The following is an 18,297-nucleotide window of genomic DNA, read 5'->3' as shown; positions in this document are numbered from 1 at the left end:
CACAGGCTACTGATTTCCAAGATCAGTATTAAAATTCAATCTCCCAGACGTCCACAGGGAATTAAAGTCCCAAAACGACTCAACGTCTCCAGGCTGAAAGTCTGCAACACTGAGCAAGCTCTGTCAGAAGCTCTGACAAGCCAGCTAGAAACCACAGACTATAATACCAACGATGTACAGAAATGCTGGGCGGCCTTCAAACATCTGGTATACTCTACTGCATCTGAAACCTTTGGCATCACTGCCCGAATGCACCAAGACTGGTTCAATGGAAACTGTGAAGAAATACAGTCCCTGCTAGAGGAGAAGCATCATCTCCATCGTGCATACAACATTGACCCCAAGTCTGCTGCAAAGAAAGATGCCCTCCTTTGCCGACAGACACAACATGAAGAATTTCTGTAGTGCTCTTCATGATGTTTATGGCCCAGTAACATCAGGCACAGCCCCACTCTTGAGCTCTGATGGCAGCACTCTCAAACCGAGAAGGAGAAGATACTGCATCGCTGGGCAGAACACTTTGATGGTATCCTCAACAGACCCTCTTCCATCAACAGTGAAGCAATCAACTGTCTACCCCAGGTGGAGATCAATGATAGATTGACTGACCCTCCAACAGTGCTGGAAACTCATAAGGCCATTGAGCTTCTGTCTAGTGGGAAAAGCTCCAGGAGCAGACTCCATCCCAGCTGAGAGCTACAAGTCTGGTGGGCCAAAGCTAGCGGAAAGACTAACAGAGATGTTCTGTGGCATGTGGAAGATGAAACGCATACACCAGGAATTCAAAGATTCATCCATCATCCACATTTACAAACGCAAAGGCAATCGCCAATCCTGCGACAACCATAGAGGAATCTCTCTACTCTGCATTACAGGCAAGGTCCTTGCCAGGCTACTGCTGAACAGACTCACAGAATACCTTGATCATGGACTACTGCCAGAAAGTCAGTGTGGCTTTAGAAAGGAGAGAGGCACCATCAACATGATCTTTTACTGCCAGGCAGATGCAAGAAAAGTGTCTTTAACAAAATGTCCAGCTATACACCACCTTCATGGACCTGACTAAGGCATTTGACACTGTCAGCTGGGAAGCCATCTGGAAGATCATGGCAAAATTTGGAAGTCCAGACGTCTTCAATGAAATGGTGAGGTAGGTTCATGATGGCATGCATGCCAGAGTCCAGGACCAGGGTAACTATTCTGAACACTTTGCAGTTACAAATGGTGTGAAACAAGGATGTGTCTTAGCCCCCACTCTCTTCAGCCTCATGTTCTCTGCAGTATTGAAGGATGCTTTCAAGGACAGCAATGTGGGAGTAGGTCTCCGATACCATCTGGATGGGAAGCTGTTCAACCTGAGGAGGCTTCAAACCAAAACCAAAGTCCAAGTTGAGAACATTCACAACCTCCTGTTTGCAGATGACTGGGCCCTCAACTCCAGCATGGAGGCAGGCATGCAACAGAGCATGGACCTTTATCCACTGCGTGTACCAACTTCGGACTCACCATCTCTACCAGCAAGACCGAGATTCAACATCAACAAGCTCCTGGAGGAGATTACCTGGAACCATCCATCACTATCAATGGCCAAAAGCTCAAAAATGTAGACAGGTTCACATACCTTGGCAGCACTCTCTCACAAGCAGTCCACATAGACGATGAGGTCAACACCAGGATTGCCAAAGCAAGCAGATTCCACTCAAATATCTGGGATAGGAGAGGCATCATGCTTGCCACCAAACTAAAAGTCTATGCAGCAGTTGTTCTCCCCACCCTTCTCTATGCTTGCAAGACATGGACATTGTATAGCTGCTATGTTGAAAAACTGAACCACTTCCATACGAGTTCCCTGAGAAAACTACTGAAAATCAGATGGCAGGACAAGGTACCAAACACAGAGGTGCTCACTCAGGCTGGCATGACAAGCATCCATACCATGCTGTGCAAGGCACAACTCCGATGGGCTGGCCATGTTGTCTGCATGCTGGTAGAACTCCTACCTAAGAAGGTCTTCATTGGAGAGCTACACCAAGGCAAGAGATCTCACAGTGGTAAAAAAAAGGTACAAGGACACCCTCAAGGCCTCACTGAAGAACCTAGGCATTGATCTTGACAGCTGGAAGATGGTCACTGCTAACGAATCTGCTTGGCGCAGTCATGTCAATGCTGGTGCAGCAGCCTTTGAGCAGAAAAGACTGGTGGACACAGCTGAGAAATGTGATCTGTGCAAATCCAGGAACAGCAGTTCTGTAACTCCCAGTCAGCAGCCTGTACATCCATATCCCCACTGCAACAGACTCTTCCGAGCCCGGATCAGACTGATCTGCCATCTCCAAGCCCACCCCCAGTGAATCAGTGACATTAAATGGTCGTCATCAACACCAATGGATGAACATCAAGATATGAAATTTGTATTTGTTTGCTTTTCTGTCTCCTTATTTTATTCAAAGTTTATTTCTGCATGATTCGTTTAATCTGGATCAATGAAATATGAATTGTCATAAAAGAAACCACTCAAACTGATTACCCATTCTGCTGATGTGTTTGCAAGACATAAATCAGAATTTCTTGAAAATGTCATTTTTACTCTATGTGCCATGTTTTCAATAAAATTTGTTAGTTATATCTAAATTGGACTATGTTTCTCCATTCTATACTGGTTCAACTGAGGGAGACTCAGTTAAAATAATGAAGAGATTCAGAGGAAATATATCTTTTTCAATCAATGTCATTTACCTAATTTGATAGTAAGGTGTAAATTTCTTGAGAAAGAAAAGGTTATACAAGTTATTTCCATAATTCTACACTTGACCATGACATTTTACCCTTGGTCACTTTGGATTTCCCATGCTTCCACAGGTGAAATCTGATAGAAATCCACTGTTTAAACAGAAAATATGGCCCATATGAAGTCTTTTGAGGCTCCCATGTCTGTTAGTCTACAATTATGTCATCTCTACTATTTCCACATTCATCACCATGAGGAGAGGACTATTTTAGACAAAATCTTTATCTTTTTATCTTGCAGCTATGTAAATTTTCATTATATTTAACAATTTATGTCAATAATGTACTATATTAAAATATGTTATTGATGTCATCCATTAAATTTGCATCTATCATTGAAGTTGCCTACAGAATGTAGACCAGTATTAAAAATGGGTTGGTGTTTATTTTGCAGGAAGACTTGGTTGAGAAGGAGAATGACAGTTGTAGAGTGTTATCACTTACAGAATGGTTGCCATGGCAAAACCAGCTCCAGCCCACTCACCTGATTGAACACTCTCTTGCCTCTAAACATCTTGTCGAGCTCATGGAATTCATAGAAATTCAACGTAAGGATACATTTAAAAATTTGCTTGTGCTCTCATATTTGAAGTTTAAATTTTCTAGTTAATGATTCTTTGGATTGGTCCTAATAAACGAGCATGGAACCAAAAATAAAAACTGACACAGAAAGATTCTTAACCAACCCCTGCTGATGTTATTTAAGATTTAGATTTACATTGTTTGTGGCATAATTTTCATAGGCACAAGAATCATTAGAACATTCTTCATTAGAACAGTCCTCACGTCATAACATACTTTCCATGGGAATCATTGATGAGGACAAACCTCATATCATGACATACTTTTCATAGGTACAAAAACCATTGATTAGAACAGTCCTCACATCATGACATACTTTCCATTGGTATGAGAATCATTAGTGAGAACAAACCTCATATCATGACATACTTTTCATTGGTACAAAAACCACTGATTAGAACAGTCCTCATATCATGGCATACTTTTCACAGGTACAAGAATCTTTTATTAGAACAGTCCTCATTTCATGGCATCGGGGCCCCGAGTGGCCGAGTGGTCTAAAGCGCTCACCGTTACAGATCACTGCCATCTCACCTCTGTCTGCGTGGGTTCGAGTCCAAGGCTCGGCTAGCGTGGGTACGTGGGAAAGCCTGCCAGTAGCTTTTCGTTGGTCGGGGGTTCTTCCCTGGGTTTTCCAGGGTTCTTCCTCCACCATTAATACTGGCCACCATGTATAGCCTATCTTGTGCTGAAAAATGGCGTTAAACCCTAGAACAACAACAACAATTTCATGGCATACTTTCCATAGGTACAAGAATCATGTATTAGAACAGTCCTCATATCGTAGCATGTTTTCCATTGGTATAAGAATCATTGATTAGAATGGTCCTCATATCATGGAATATTTTTCATAGGTACAAGAATCATTGATTAGAAAAGTCCTCATATCATAGCATATTTTCCATAGATACAGTAATCTTTTATTAGAACAGTCCTCATATCATAGCATACTTTCCAGTGGTATAAGAATCATTAATTAGACTGGTCCTCATATCATGGAATACTTTCCTTTGGTACAAGAATTATTGATTAGAAAAGTCCTCATATCATATTTTCCATTGGTACAAGAATCTTTTATTAGAACAGTCCTCATATCATGGCATACTTTCCATAGGCACAAGAATTATTGATTAGAAAAGTCCTCATATCATATTTTCCATTGGTACAAGAATCATTGATTAAAATGGTTCTCATATCATGGCATACTTTCTGTTGGTACAATAGTCATTGATTGAAGCAATATTCCTATCATGGAATATAAAATTCTGGCTGAGATTTTATATTATAAGAATATGCCATACTTAAATTGTAAGTTGACAAAACATAGATTTCCTAGGCAACTTCTCTTGCATTTGTTTCTAAGCAGTTGTAACCCAGGTGAGTCTCAGGTCCACTTTGGCTTCTTGTTTATAAAAATTAAGAAAAACTTTTAAATGCAGTAATTATATTGTTCAATGGTACTAACTATGGTATCTCATCTCCTTAATGGTCAATATAAACTCACCATAAGTATGTTAATTATTAAATGTAATTTATGCCATAGACATGTAAAAGTATTGTAACTGTAGGGTTATATTTTTGCCTTTTGTCTGTCCATCAATCCATCTGTCATATCTTGTTATATTTTGCATATAGGTTAATTTTAGGCAGTATGGTAGGGTATCTGTGTTCCTTAACATTTGGTTGCATGAAGTTGAGCATAATAAGTCAATTATGTCCCTTGTATTTGTGTTATATATGGTCAAAATATGATATGTTACCAATGAAAACTTGGAAAATTTGTTTACCATTTGTTTTTTAGTTCACGTGGGTATAAGCCCAGATAAATTTGTCGGTTTAATATTGTTTGTTCACAAATGCTGTTTGAAACTTTTTCTCAAAAACTGCTTGGTCAGTTTGTGCATGATCTTACAGAATGCATTCTGGAATGAGTCTTTTCAGATTTGTTTTTGTTTAGTGGATGCCAATATGTCATCCAATATGGTTATTGTTATTAAAAATAGAAAAGCTTTTACATTTCAAAAACCATTCAACCTGAATTTGACAAAAATTCAACAGCATCCTGGCATAGATGACTTCAAATTTGATACAAAATAGTAGCAAGTTACAATACAAAAATTGTCAGCCATTACTAAAAAAATAGAAAACAACATCTTAAAAAGCACTCAACAGTATTTGCCCAAATTTGACAGAAAACGTGCAGGCATAAATGCTTTTAAAAGTTATACAAATGATGCCAGTTTGCCATCAGATATGGCCACTGTTACTATAAATATATAAAACTTTAAACAACTTCTCAGGAACTACTCAACACTCAATTTCACCAAAGATTCATTGGCACTTCCCAGTGTAAGGACATTGCCAGCATGCCAATCCTTAGTGGCCTTTCCAGGTGTAATAAAGTAACCAGAACTCTTATTCCAGAGGAATCACATGTACTATCCAGTTTAAGGAAGTTGCCAATTCACCTATCAGTAGTATTTCCTGGTGTAAGTAAGTTGCCAGCATGCTGATTCCAGAAGGGGTGTCTGCTTGTTGATCCAGTAATAGTTACTGTTTCAAGGAAGTTTCCAGCATGACAATCCCACAGGGGTTAAGGGCATTTCCCAACACAGGAAAGTAAGTAACACCTTGAGCAGGTCCAACCTTTACGCTGTATAGAATGTGCTGTCTTCTTCTGAAATTTTCTTATCAAAGTACCCAGTTTGTCAAAAGAGTTAAGTTCTGGGCCAGGTACTCTTTGAAATAATCTTCACTGTGAGCCCAGTCATTGATCAGTGACAAGGCAATTGGAGCCAGGCAAGGCAACAGGTACCAGGCATGGGGCACTTGATCTAAGCATAGGGCATTAGGCAAGACAACAAATACCAGTCACCAGATGTTTGTTTATCTGTCATCAGACACGCAGCTGGACTTTTCACTAGTCATTCAGTATTGGTAATGAGGCAGATAACCAAACTTAACCTGTCACATCCCTACCAACCATTTGATTCAGTCAGAATCATTCTGATCTTCTGAATTCTGAATTTGAAATTAGAAATTCCAAATTTAAATCAGTGCATATCAGTTTAAATGAAAGCAAAATAAGAAATGATGATTCAGTAAAGTTGCCTTTATTTTCATGGTTGCAATATTTATTTTTTAATCTCACTCTTGTTGCATGAAATGAGATGTGTTGGATATCTTATTGCTTTTGTTTTACCTTACACATGAGCAGCCAAACAATAATTTACCACATGTTTGACTTGATCACAGTGTGATAATAATGTCATAGGTAGATATTAGTACAAATAGGACAATTCAGACCAAGACCAAGAAGTATCATGACTAAAGTTAATCTGAAATATTACATTGAATATATTAATACATGTCCAGATGTAATAAGCAGTTTTCAACTAAGAGAGAATGAAGCTTTTTGCATGATTTGTAGGATGGATGTAACCTTCAGCCTTCACACATATCCCCACTGCCCTTAATCTACATTCTGAAGTTTCTCTTTCAAAGTCTGGCTCTAAACATCTTAAACATGAGTCCCAGTAGAACAACCAAACCCTTTTTAAAAACTTTCCTCTCCTTTCAGTTGTAAAATGAGGCAACCTGAAGGGTCACAAGAGGAAATCTGCTTACTTAACCACCCTCAAAAAGGAGGGATGCAGTTAGCCCATTTTGCTGAGCCCTCTTCCTGACATCCCCATAGGTGCCAGATTAAGTTGTTTTTCAAAGGACATGTTAGACCTAACTAACATGACACAAGGCCTCTCCATGCCAAAAGCAGGTCTCTGGTTTAGCTTCTGGGACCATCCAGCTCTGTCAAGGACCCCATTTGGTTTTACCAGATTAATCTGGTATTCCTAAAGGGAAAAGGTGTACATTCAATAATTTAAGGGGATCACTATTGATTGTAATTAACACTCCAAGCTTAGGATTCTATTCCTAGATCTTCCTGATTTCCAAAAATGGGTGAAAATTTCAACTGATCAATTTTAGTCCATTAAACAGGTTTATTTGGAAAGAACAGGAACACCATAAGGGCAAATGACTGGACAGTCTCTGTAGACCTCCAGGATCCTTACCTACATTATCCTCAACCTCCTTTCCCACAGGAATTTCATGCAATTCTTTATGGGTAAGGAGGTCTTTCATTTTGGTGCTGTTTTCTTTGGCCATGCTTTCACATGCAGAGCTTCTACTGGGGTAATGGGAGTAATAGCAGCTAACTTAGGATCATTAGGGATACCCATTATCCAGTATTTCACAGTCTGGCTGATACACATAATTTCTCAATGTGTTTTACTAAAAGACTGTCACCCTGCTGAAAAAGAAGGGCTTGTCTGGGGTTAATTCAAAACCAGGAGACCTGTCACCCTGCTGAAAAAGAAGGGCTTAATCCTCAACCAGGAGACCTTTCACCCGCTGGAAGAGAGAGGATTGTTTAAGGTTAATTCCCAACCAGGACAAGTCAGATCAAATTCCTTTTAAGAATTTCATTGATGTGGGGCTGAATTTCCTAAGTAATCAAGTAATCTACCTGAGGGCTTCAAGGTAGATTAGTTTTTAGCTAATTGTGTTACCCTCTTTAAATAAGGTCATTATTATTATTATTATTATTATTACTATTATTATCAAGGTTTAGTCCATAGACCCATCACCAACACCAGCATCAGTGGACATGGATATTTTAGCAGAGAAGGGAACTGTAAAACAACTGATTCACATGCTGGAAAAGTGAATATTTATTAACAAAATTGATAAATCCATGGTGGAAGTGCCTCTAATAATGATATATGTCTGAATTTCTAAAGAACTAAAAAAGAGACTAGTAGAAAGGATGTTTGCAACTGCTGTTGGTTTCTAAGTTACCCCATTTCTTGACCTGATAGAGTCTTTTGGAACCCAATTTTCCATTTCCAGAATGAGCACTAGTTTATCACCTTATTATCTGTTCAGAATTAATTATGTCAAACAGAATTGGACCAAATCCTTTCACATTTCCAGAAATGGTACAGATTCACCATCAGACATGGCCGCCATTACTGAAGAAAGGAAAAACATTTGCGCACTTTTATCTTTGAAGAAGAAAAACAACTTTGAACAGAATTTGACCCACGTGGACAGAAAATATTCTAGTATAGATGCATTGCATTTCACTATTGCACAAATGTGCCATATATGGTTGAATGAAACCTTGAAACAGTTGTTTTCATAGAATATGCAATCATCACCTTTGAAATAAATTTCAGCAGAAAGCAGGGTTCGGTCATATTTCTTGTCCAGCTGCTATTGCAGTTTGATTTGTTGACAGATGTTAGCAAAATTAGTGTTTCACTTGGCCATCTGTTGTTGCATTTTACATTGTAGACAGACATCAGCTAGGTTAGTGATCTCACTTGGCCAACTTCATTTACAATTTGCATTGCAGGCTGATGGCAGCAAAGTTAGTGAACTGAACCCAGCATGAACCTCTTGTTACTTATTCCCATGCTTTATCACCAAGTATGTAGATATTGTGATAAGTTCCATCCGCCTTTGTTTCCACATTTCATTCTAAACCATTTGGTGGAAATTCATAAAACCGAATGGTTAGCTTGTGCATAAGTTACCCATGTGCAAGAGAGGTATAAATTTTTTTTATCCCATCCAGTCCCTGTGTGAGGGTGAAAGGTCAAATATTAAGTTATATTTTTGTGTTTAGCTATATTTTACTTTTTACATGCAGTCATAGGAGGAAGACAATAAATATATGCAACAGAATCAGGATTATGATCCATTGGCCTCAGTCCTGAAGGTTGGGTTGGGGTTGGATGGTAAAAATGTTAAAAGCATGATTAGAGTTGTCATGGTAATCCATGGAAGTGTGTGTGTGTGTGTGTGTGTGTGATTTGGATTTTTAATGCAGCTTTAACATATTTCCAGTCATATCACTACAATGTCTGCAGTATGACAGTTTTTAGTGGTGTCTAGCACGGGGGCATCGTGCCGCAGACATGTAGCATTGTGTCCCACCAAGTCACATTATCCTGACACCAGGCCGACCAATCTTAACACTAACCTCTTCCCTCTTCATGTTGAGCGCCAAGTGAGGCAGCTGCTTCCATGGAAGTAACTTTGAATTTTAAGCTTGAATCCCAAACCTTATCCAGCATTTTATTTCATTTCAATTACAGAGACCCTGAATCCGGAAGATGATAACTATGGATTGGAGATGGCAATCTACCTTAATGAAGATGATATATTGAAACCCATGCAAACCAAGTCTTATACAGATGGAATAAAACAATTTTGTGTTCCTTTATCAGAAAATACTGAGATTGATACCAGACAATTCAGAAGAAAGAGAAGAAATAGTGCATATATTGTTGATTTGAATGAGGATTGTGAAGTAAACTCTGAACAAGTCTTTAACAGAAAGACAAAGAAAAGGAAAACTGACTTGCCAGATATAGAAATTCAGCAAGTGGAGATTCTCCCAGATGAAGTGGAGTTACCTCCCTTTGACCTGAATGCTAATAATCCAATTGACATGGGTACAAGTAAGAGGCATAATGGTGTACTGAATGAAAACCAAATGTATGACGATTCTAAGGAAAGACAATATAATTTAAAACCTTCTGGAAAGTGCCTTAGTTCAGATGCATTAGTAAATCAGAGGAAATGTGCACCACAGGAAATGAATTCTGATAATAAAGAAGCATTACCATTGGTAATGCAGAAGTTGTATGATAGAAGGAAAACAGAAAGTGATTTACTAAGGAAGAACATGAAAGGTGTTAAAAAAAATCACACAAAGGTACGACAATCTGTAGTGGAAGTGATTGCAGATATGGATGATCACGACTTTGATATATCAGAAAAGACTGAATTTCAAAAGTCAGACCAGCCAATACCCATCAGCAGCCCTGGTAATGAGTGTGAAAGAATAGTTTTCTCAAACATAGATGAAATAAGTAATATTAATTTTGATGTAGAAGATGAAAACATTAAAAAGATGTTTAAATTATTCCCTGTAATCAGAGGAGTGAGACATAGTAATAACCACAAGCTACATGGTGAAAAGGACATTGACAAAGCAGGTTCAATGTATAGTGTGAGATCACCTCCATCTGTTGTAGATATGGTTGAAACACTGAATGCTCCAGATGTTGAGTATGGAATGATTTGCCTTGATATCACACAGATAGCAGAAGAGTGGGATAAGGAAAATCAGATAAATAACACTGGTGAAATTAATAGTGTGCTTGATTTGGAGAAATGTGAGTATAATTTTGAAAAATTGAAAAATGGACCAACTGAACTTCCCAGTGTTTGTCAAAAGCAAATTGGTTCAAGTAGAAACATTCATGCTCAGATGGATTCATTCAAAAACAAGAGTGAAAACTCCCATGCAAGTAAGATTTCCAGGTATTTATTGAATGATTTGACCACTTGTGCTGGCATGAAAGAGGAACTAAAGATACTGAGTGAAAACTTTGAACAATGGCCCACAGATGTCTTGAGAAATGGGATTTCTGATTCTAAAAGCTTTACAGTGCATTCAGAAGAAAATATTAGTTTACAGGATGTTTTAATCATCAATAAATGTGATCATGAGGGGACTGTTTTTACATCTTCTGGAAATCCAGGAATGAATCAGCATGGTGGTAATCCCAAACATATAAAACAAGGAAATTTTGACATATGTAAAGTTGGAGCTAAAACTTCAGTGAATTCCAAACAACAGCTCTTAAGTATTGGTAGAGATGATGTCAGACAACAGAAGGCATCAGTATTGAACAGGCATTCCCCTCCTGGAAAGGTTTTAGTATTAAATGCTGATCAGATGGACAAAGGAGTCACGGATATTTCGGAGTCAAACAAAGATTCAGATGACTCAGATCTCGATGAATTGCTCTTTCTATGTCTTGAAAAGTCCAGAAAACGTGTCAGCTCCAGTTGTGCCAAGAACTGCACATCCCTTGGGAAAAGGTCTCAAGTAGTATCGTCTTTGAACCGTGGACATGACGGCCACAAGGACAGTACTGATAAGCTTTCAGATGTTACAGGTATTTTCCCTTTGAACCAAAAAGCAGACAGCTGTACTGAAAGGGAAATAATTAGTGGCAGCTTAAAGAGCTTAAAGTCCAGAATCTGTTCTAAATTTAATAAGAGTGCTTGTGATTTTCCAGATGGCGACTCAAGATCTAGACAAAATCAGACATTGAATATAGCACAAGGGGATACATCATCTTTTGTCCTTGACAAGGATCTGCACATGCATGGATATTCACCATCCTCCAACTCCAGATCTAAATTGAATTCCAGAAATAATACAAAGGATATAAATTCTCAGCAAACATGTTCAAAAGATTCAAACACAGAAATGCAGACAAAACTGCCGTTGCCCAACTGTGATACACAAGTTATTGAACATGACAAAGTTTATTTGGAAAAACACAGAAGGAGAATAGATTCCTCACAGTTTGAAAGGAATAATAGTTTCAATGAAATTTTTGGAGATGATTCAGATTTTGATGGATTTGAAGCTGCTGAGACCTCCTGGGCTAAAAAGGACACCTCAACACAGTTTACCTTTACTCAGGCCTTTGACTGTGTTAATGACAGTGCTGTACTGAGTACAGAGCCTATGAACACATGCAGTAGAGATAAACACAGGAAAGAAATAAATGCCTCAGTGTCCAAACAAAAGGCTGTTGATGCAAATTTTAATGAACCAGTTAGATCTGATTCCAGAGTTGTGAATTCAATGGCTTCACAGTTATTGCATGTATCAGAGAAAGATAAGAAAATTTTACCTTCCAAAGAAAGCCATACCGCAAAAGAAAATACTAATTATCATGAACAAAGTCATGATGCTTATATGGTGAAAAATACATCATGTAATGGTCCTACTATACCAGGGCTCTCAAATTCTGATGACGAAGATCATGATGACGAAGATCAGATAGAATTTCCCAAGTTTGATCTAGGATTTGATCTTGATGAGGACATTGTACCTCCATCTCCTTGTTCTACTCAGTTCTCTCAATCATCCCTCTCAAATCAGAAATCCATTTACTGCAGGAGGTCATTGAAGCTCTCGTCAAAAGAGGAAAGTTTCTCTGAAAATAGTTGTATTGTTTCCTCAGACTGTCAGATCGAAATTGTTCAACATGAAAAATCAACTCTCAACAGTACAGGTGAAAACAAGAATGATGATGTTTTTGTTGCCATTAAGAGAAAGAATAATAATAACCACACTGGAAAAGGTAATTTGGAGACCATAGTGGAGGTTTTTGACTTAGAAAAAGAACAAAACATGAAGAATACTGGTAATGAAGACAAACTAAGGAGAAAGAGTTTTAATTACATAGAGAATAGCAATAGTTCAGATGTTGAGGAGAGACAGAATAGAAATGGCTTTGGTAGTGATGAAGAACTGCAGAGGATGGATCAAGGCATGCAGGGTGAACAAAAGATGATTAATTTTAACAGTGAGGGTATAACGATGCATGATACTGGCAGTGTATCAAAAGGAAATGTGGCAGTTTGTGCAGGGTCAGACAAGACAGATATGAGTCTTACAAACAAACTTGACAAGATGGGAAAGGAATTATTGGTGGGGCATGAGTTAGTCAGTAATAAGCAAACAATAGTTGAAAGTAATATGCAAACAATAGCCAAAGGTAATATGCAAACAAAAGTCAAAAGTAATATGCAAACAATAGTCAAATATTTTTCTGTTGAAGATGAGTCCAAAGAAGACTATAGTTTCCCACAGGAAGATGTTGTATTTGAGACATCCTTCAGTCTCCAATATGAGGATGACTTGTTGAAAGAACTGGTTGAAACTGAAGATCAGGATATTGCCATTTCTGTAGGACAAGACAGACCCATGACACAGTCATCTGAGAGCACAAAATTTAGAAATCTTGTTGGTGCAACAGACTCTCATGCTCCGCATTTTGTTGAAAATACAAATGGGGAAGAACCTAACAGAGGTGTTGAAAATGATCCAGATTTGCAAAACATGTCAAATGATTCCGATATGGATGATAGTTTTGTAGTAGTGGGAAAGAAAAGAAAGATGGCTATTTTGTCATCTCCAGAAACTCCAGATTACTCATCTAAGATCAGGAAAACAGATAGTGGAAATTTGGATTGCCAATTTAAAACACCATTAAGACCCACAGTCTCATTACTCAGAGGGAAATCTTCCATCATTAATACTGATTCAAAAGATACAAAGACCTCAAAGGCTTGTTTGTCTTTTGATTTAGCAAATGTTCAAAACAAGGATGAAGATGAAGATTTTGAAAATTCATCCTTGTGGATTTCTAAACAGGCTCAACATAATTTTGTTGAAGAACCCAAAAGCTTGATAAAGAAGTCAGTAACAATAAAATCTGATATTGAAAAAGAAGTTGATTCCTACATTTCAACAAAGGACAAAAAGAAGAAGAGAAAATGCAACTTTAGGAGTAATCCCTTTATTGAACATGAGGCGGAAGTTAATGAGGAGGACCTGTGGCAAGTTTCAGAGGATGAGGCAGATCACAGCGACCTGGATAACTTGGATGAGAGCTTCATCAATGATGCTACTCAGATGTCTCAAGCTCAGGCTGTGGATGACAGTGACATGCATGCTGTTTATCTCAAATCAATTAGAAGCCCCATTCACCACACAAAAAGTGGTCGCTTCAAACTTCAAAATCATTACAACAGAAGAAATGTTTTTTCCCAAGTCCCAGAGGAAGATGAGTCCCAATACATGGAAGACAGTTTTTGTGTAGCTGATGAAGATGTTGAAGAACTGAGTCTTATCTCAGAAGATGATGAAGATGCTGAAATAAAAATTCTGAAAGAAATCTCTCCCCCAAGAAAGAGACAGAGAGGGAAAAGCAAATTGGAGAACTTTACAGCGAAACTGAAAGCAAGGAATAAAACTAACAGAAGATGGGTCAGGACTTTTGCAGACTCATCATCATCAGATGAAGAATTAGATCATAAGAAGGAAGATACTAACTCACCAGATAAAGAATTTTTAAGATCATTTGAGGTAAAGAAGGCCTTGTCTTTACCTAGTATTGATGAAGTGGAAGATGTTTGTGATAATGCAAAACTAAATGCATGCACAAAAAAGTGTGTAAGCAAGAACAACACCTACGTTCATGATGGATGTAAAGAATCTGTTTGTTCAGAGAACACAAACCCTATAGTGAAAGGCATTCATTGTAAAACAACAGAAGAACTCAGACAGGAACGATTAAAAAGACAGAAGGAAAAGCAAGAAGAATTCAGGAAAAAAACAGCTGAGAAGGCAGGTCTTCAGAATATTAAAGTTAGATGTGAAATGAAGGATAAGGAACACAGTAAAGTGGAAGAAGAAATGACAAAATTGAAAAATAAGAACACTTGTATGAGTGTTAAAAATGTAACCAAGCTACATGAAAATGAACAAAATATAATAATTTCTGAATTGAATGAAGAGGAATCCAGTATGGCCATGATGACTGACATAAATACAAGTACTGGTAAACCTGCCAAGAAGTTTGTTTTATTGGTTGATTCAAGGGAGATAAGTGGTGCACAAGATATTGTGTCAACTCTCAGGTTCCAACACAGTATTCATGTTTGTGCTGCTCAGCTGCCAGGATGTGACTACATCATCAGCAACCGCATGGCTGTGGACAGAAAACAGTGGTCTGAGTTCAGCAATGGCTCGAATAGGCTCAAGTTGATAGAACGAATGCAATACTTTGCAGAACTCTATGATCAACCATGTCTTATCCTGGAGAGTGATAGAATAAAGCTCGGAGAGGATAAATCTCATAGACCTATTCACTGGACAAAATATGTAGATAAGACAATCTCCCAGTTAATTAGATCTAATATTAGGTTGTATTTTACCAATAATCAGATTGAGACAGCAGCCTTATTGGCTGAGCTATGTCAGCTGGAGCACAGAAAGAACATGGCCATCAGTGTTCCACTGGAACTTAATTCCCAACAGCAGAGTGTTGCTAAATTCCTCTGCACTGTGCCAAAGTTAGGTTATATTCATGTGTTGAACTTATGCAACGGTTTCAGAACATTGTCTGACCTGGTAGATAGTTCTGTAATGTCTATCGAAAAAAAGGGACAGATTTCCCAGTCTCGTGCCATGGAAGTGTACAGCTACATCAGAAGGACCTTCGATTCAGATATGTTGCCAGTAAATTAAATTCACAATTAGAGCTTACTTCAGTCAATCAGCACCTTGTTGGTTATCAAATAAATTTTATAATGAATTTCTTGAACATTTTTATATTCATTTGTTGAAGTGTTGGCCGTCTTAGTAATTTATATATCAGTAGTTAGGGAAATCTTAAATGGATAAATGTTCTAAAATACTAGTAATATAATACTGTCTCATACATTAGTGTTACATGTTAAAGGCACTGCATTTGGATAGTCAGAGAAAAGGGAAAGTCAGTTTGTGAATACTAGCATAACAGCATGCTGCCAAATACAGTGGTTCCCCTTGTGAGAGGCCCCTGTTATGATAGGCCACCCCATGAATCAGGCCATCAGGCCTGACACGGAAGTCATTTATTTAAATTATTTTGTCTCCCCCATTAGACCACATCTTTTTAGGGCCACAGTTTTACTGCAGAGTATTGACCTTATAAGAGGGGCCTACTATAATCAGCAGCCATATAACAAGGTTAATACATTTGGGTCCTCACAATCCTTCATCATTGATTTGAAAAGAAGTTAACACTGTGGGCCTTCAGTTTTTAGTTTAATAGATCTGGCCAATGGAATTGACTCTCTTTCTATTTCCCCCAAATTTTTAACCTCTGCTATCATTTGCCATTTTTAAAGGACCTTTTTAAATATCTGTAAATGGCATATATTTTTATTTCCCTTTTTAATTACTGCTTCCTTTGCATGCATTGGGTGCAGTGCATTAATTGTTCCTAAGCACATTTACCTGAGTACAATACCAGAAATTTTAAATGTCAAATATATCTGTAAATAAGTGTTTGTTCTTCTTTTATGAATCTTTTTATGTCCAGAATAATTCTTGCATTATCAAGCAACCATACTTTATACACATCATCAGGCAACTATACTGTATACACATCATCAATCAGCTATACTGTATACACATCATTGAGTAACTATACTTTATACACATCATCAAGCAACTATACTGTATACACATCATCAAACAACTATACTGTATACACATCATCAATCAACTATACTGTATACACATCATCAAGCAACTATACTGTATACACATCATCAAGCAACTATACTGTATACACATCATCAAACAACTATACTGTATACACATCATCAAGCAACTATACTGTATACACATCATCAAACAACTATACTGTATACACATCATCAAACAACTATACTGTATACACATCATCAAGCAACTATACTGTATACACATCATCAATCAACTATACTGTATACACATCATCAAGCAACTATACTGTATACACATCATCAATCAACTATACTGTATACACATCATCAAGCAACTATACTGTATACACATCATCAATCAACTATACTGTATACACATCATCAAGCAACTATACTGTATACACATCATCAAGCAACTATACTGTATACACATCATCAAACAACTATACTGTATACACATCATCAAGCAACTATACTGTATACACATCATCAAACAACTATACTGTATACACATCATCAAACAACTATACTGTATACACATCATCAATCAACTATACTGTATACACATCATCAATCAACTATACTGTATACACATCATCAATCAACTATACTGTATACACATCATCAAGCAACTATACTGTATACACATCATCAAGCAACTATACTGTATACACATCATCAATCAACTATACTGTATACACATCATCAATCAACTATACTGTATACAAATCATCAAGCAACTATACTGTATACACATCATCAAGGAACTATACTGTACATACACATCATCAAGCAACTATACTGTACATACAAGAACATTCTTTCATTTTTCTAGAAATAGAATACATACTGATCCATCTCCTGTCCACAATTTAAGTGCAGATGGTAACATTCTTACAGGAACCAATATTTTTGTGGTATTTTCACTAAGAACAATTGATTCTGATTGTCTGTATTATAAGTATCAATCAGAATATTCCTTGTTTCTTGGATTTCATTTTGCTTGTTTGGATGTCCAGTGGTCTTTTGGTCAGGCCAGTTGGACTGCTTCACAGATAGCGGGTTAAACAATGATCTATAGACATTACTTTAGAACTTCTCCATGAGTAACAGGTGAAACAACAATCTGTTGACAGGGTCTGTAGGATTTCTTCACTTGCGCCAGATAAAACATTGATGTATAGTAACAGGTTAAACAAGGATCTACAGACAGGGCCTATAGGACTTTCATTATTAACACATAAATCATCTAAGACTGTTATGACCTAAAATTCATGTGCATAAATATGAGATCAGGTTACTGAAGTGGCAGAATGGTCTAAAGTGCTCACCTTTACCGATCATGGCCATCTCACCTTTGTCCATCTGGGTTTGAGTCTTAGGATGGGTCAGTGTGGGTATGTGAGAAGACTCAGTAGTTTCCCATGGGTCAGCAGTTCTTACCGGGGTTTCCTGGGTTTCCAGTTATACTGGCTATCATATATAGCCTATCTTGCACTGAGAAATGGCATTAAACCCAAAATAACAACTGATGAGACAAATGCCATGTCCATTATCACAAATCTTTTTGTAGCTCATATAAAATAATTAAAATTAAAGCCAATTATTGTCAATTTAATTTACACTAAATACCACCTGTCATCTCTTTATTCTAAGAATGGCCAGTCCTAAATGTAAACAGGTTTATAAACACCTATGTGAAGATCATTAGAGTGTTATAATTCCATTAGTCTCTAAAGTTTAAGA

At 37.5% G+C, this 18,297-nt stretch overlaps 1 protein-coding gene across 1 annotated transcript in view; it reads left to right on the top strand.

The window, feature by feature from the left end:
• Positions 1–15,632, top strand: part of LOC149805381 (uncharacterized) — a 68,437-nt gene extending 52,805 nt beyond the window's left edge. The window contains exons 12-13 of the mRNA XM_089949857.1: positions 3,182–3,335; positions 9,534–15,632. Of these exons, the coding sequence (XP_089805983.1) occupies positions 3,182–3,335; positions 9,534–15,565 (6,186 nt within the window). The 3' untranslated portion in view covers positions 15,566–15,632. The remainder of the gene's footprint in view (positions 1–3,181; positions 3,336–9,533) is intronic.
• The last annotated feature ends 2,665 nt before the right edge of the window (positions 15,633–18,297 follow it).

The sequence above is a fragment of the Sinohyriopsis cumingii genome, chromosome 2 (assembly GCF_028554795.1).
Source record: "Sinohyriopsis cumingii isolate HCF-2022 chromosome 2, ASM2855479v2, whole genome shotgun sequence".
NCBI classification, from domain to species: domain Eukaryota; kingdom Metazoa; phylum Mollusca; class Bivalvia; order Unionida; family Unionidae; genus Sinohyriopsis; species Sinohyriopsis cumingii.
The sequence above is the reverse complement of the archived record's forward strand: the minus strand, read 5'-3'. Positions and strand labels throughout refer to the sequence as shown.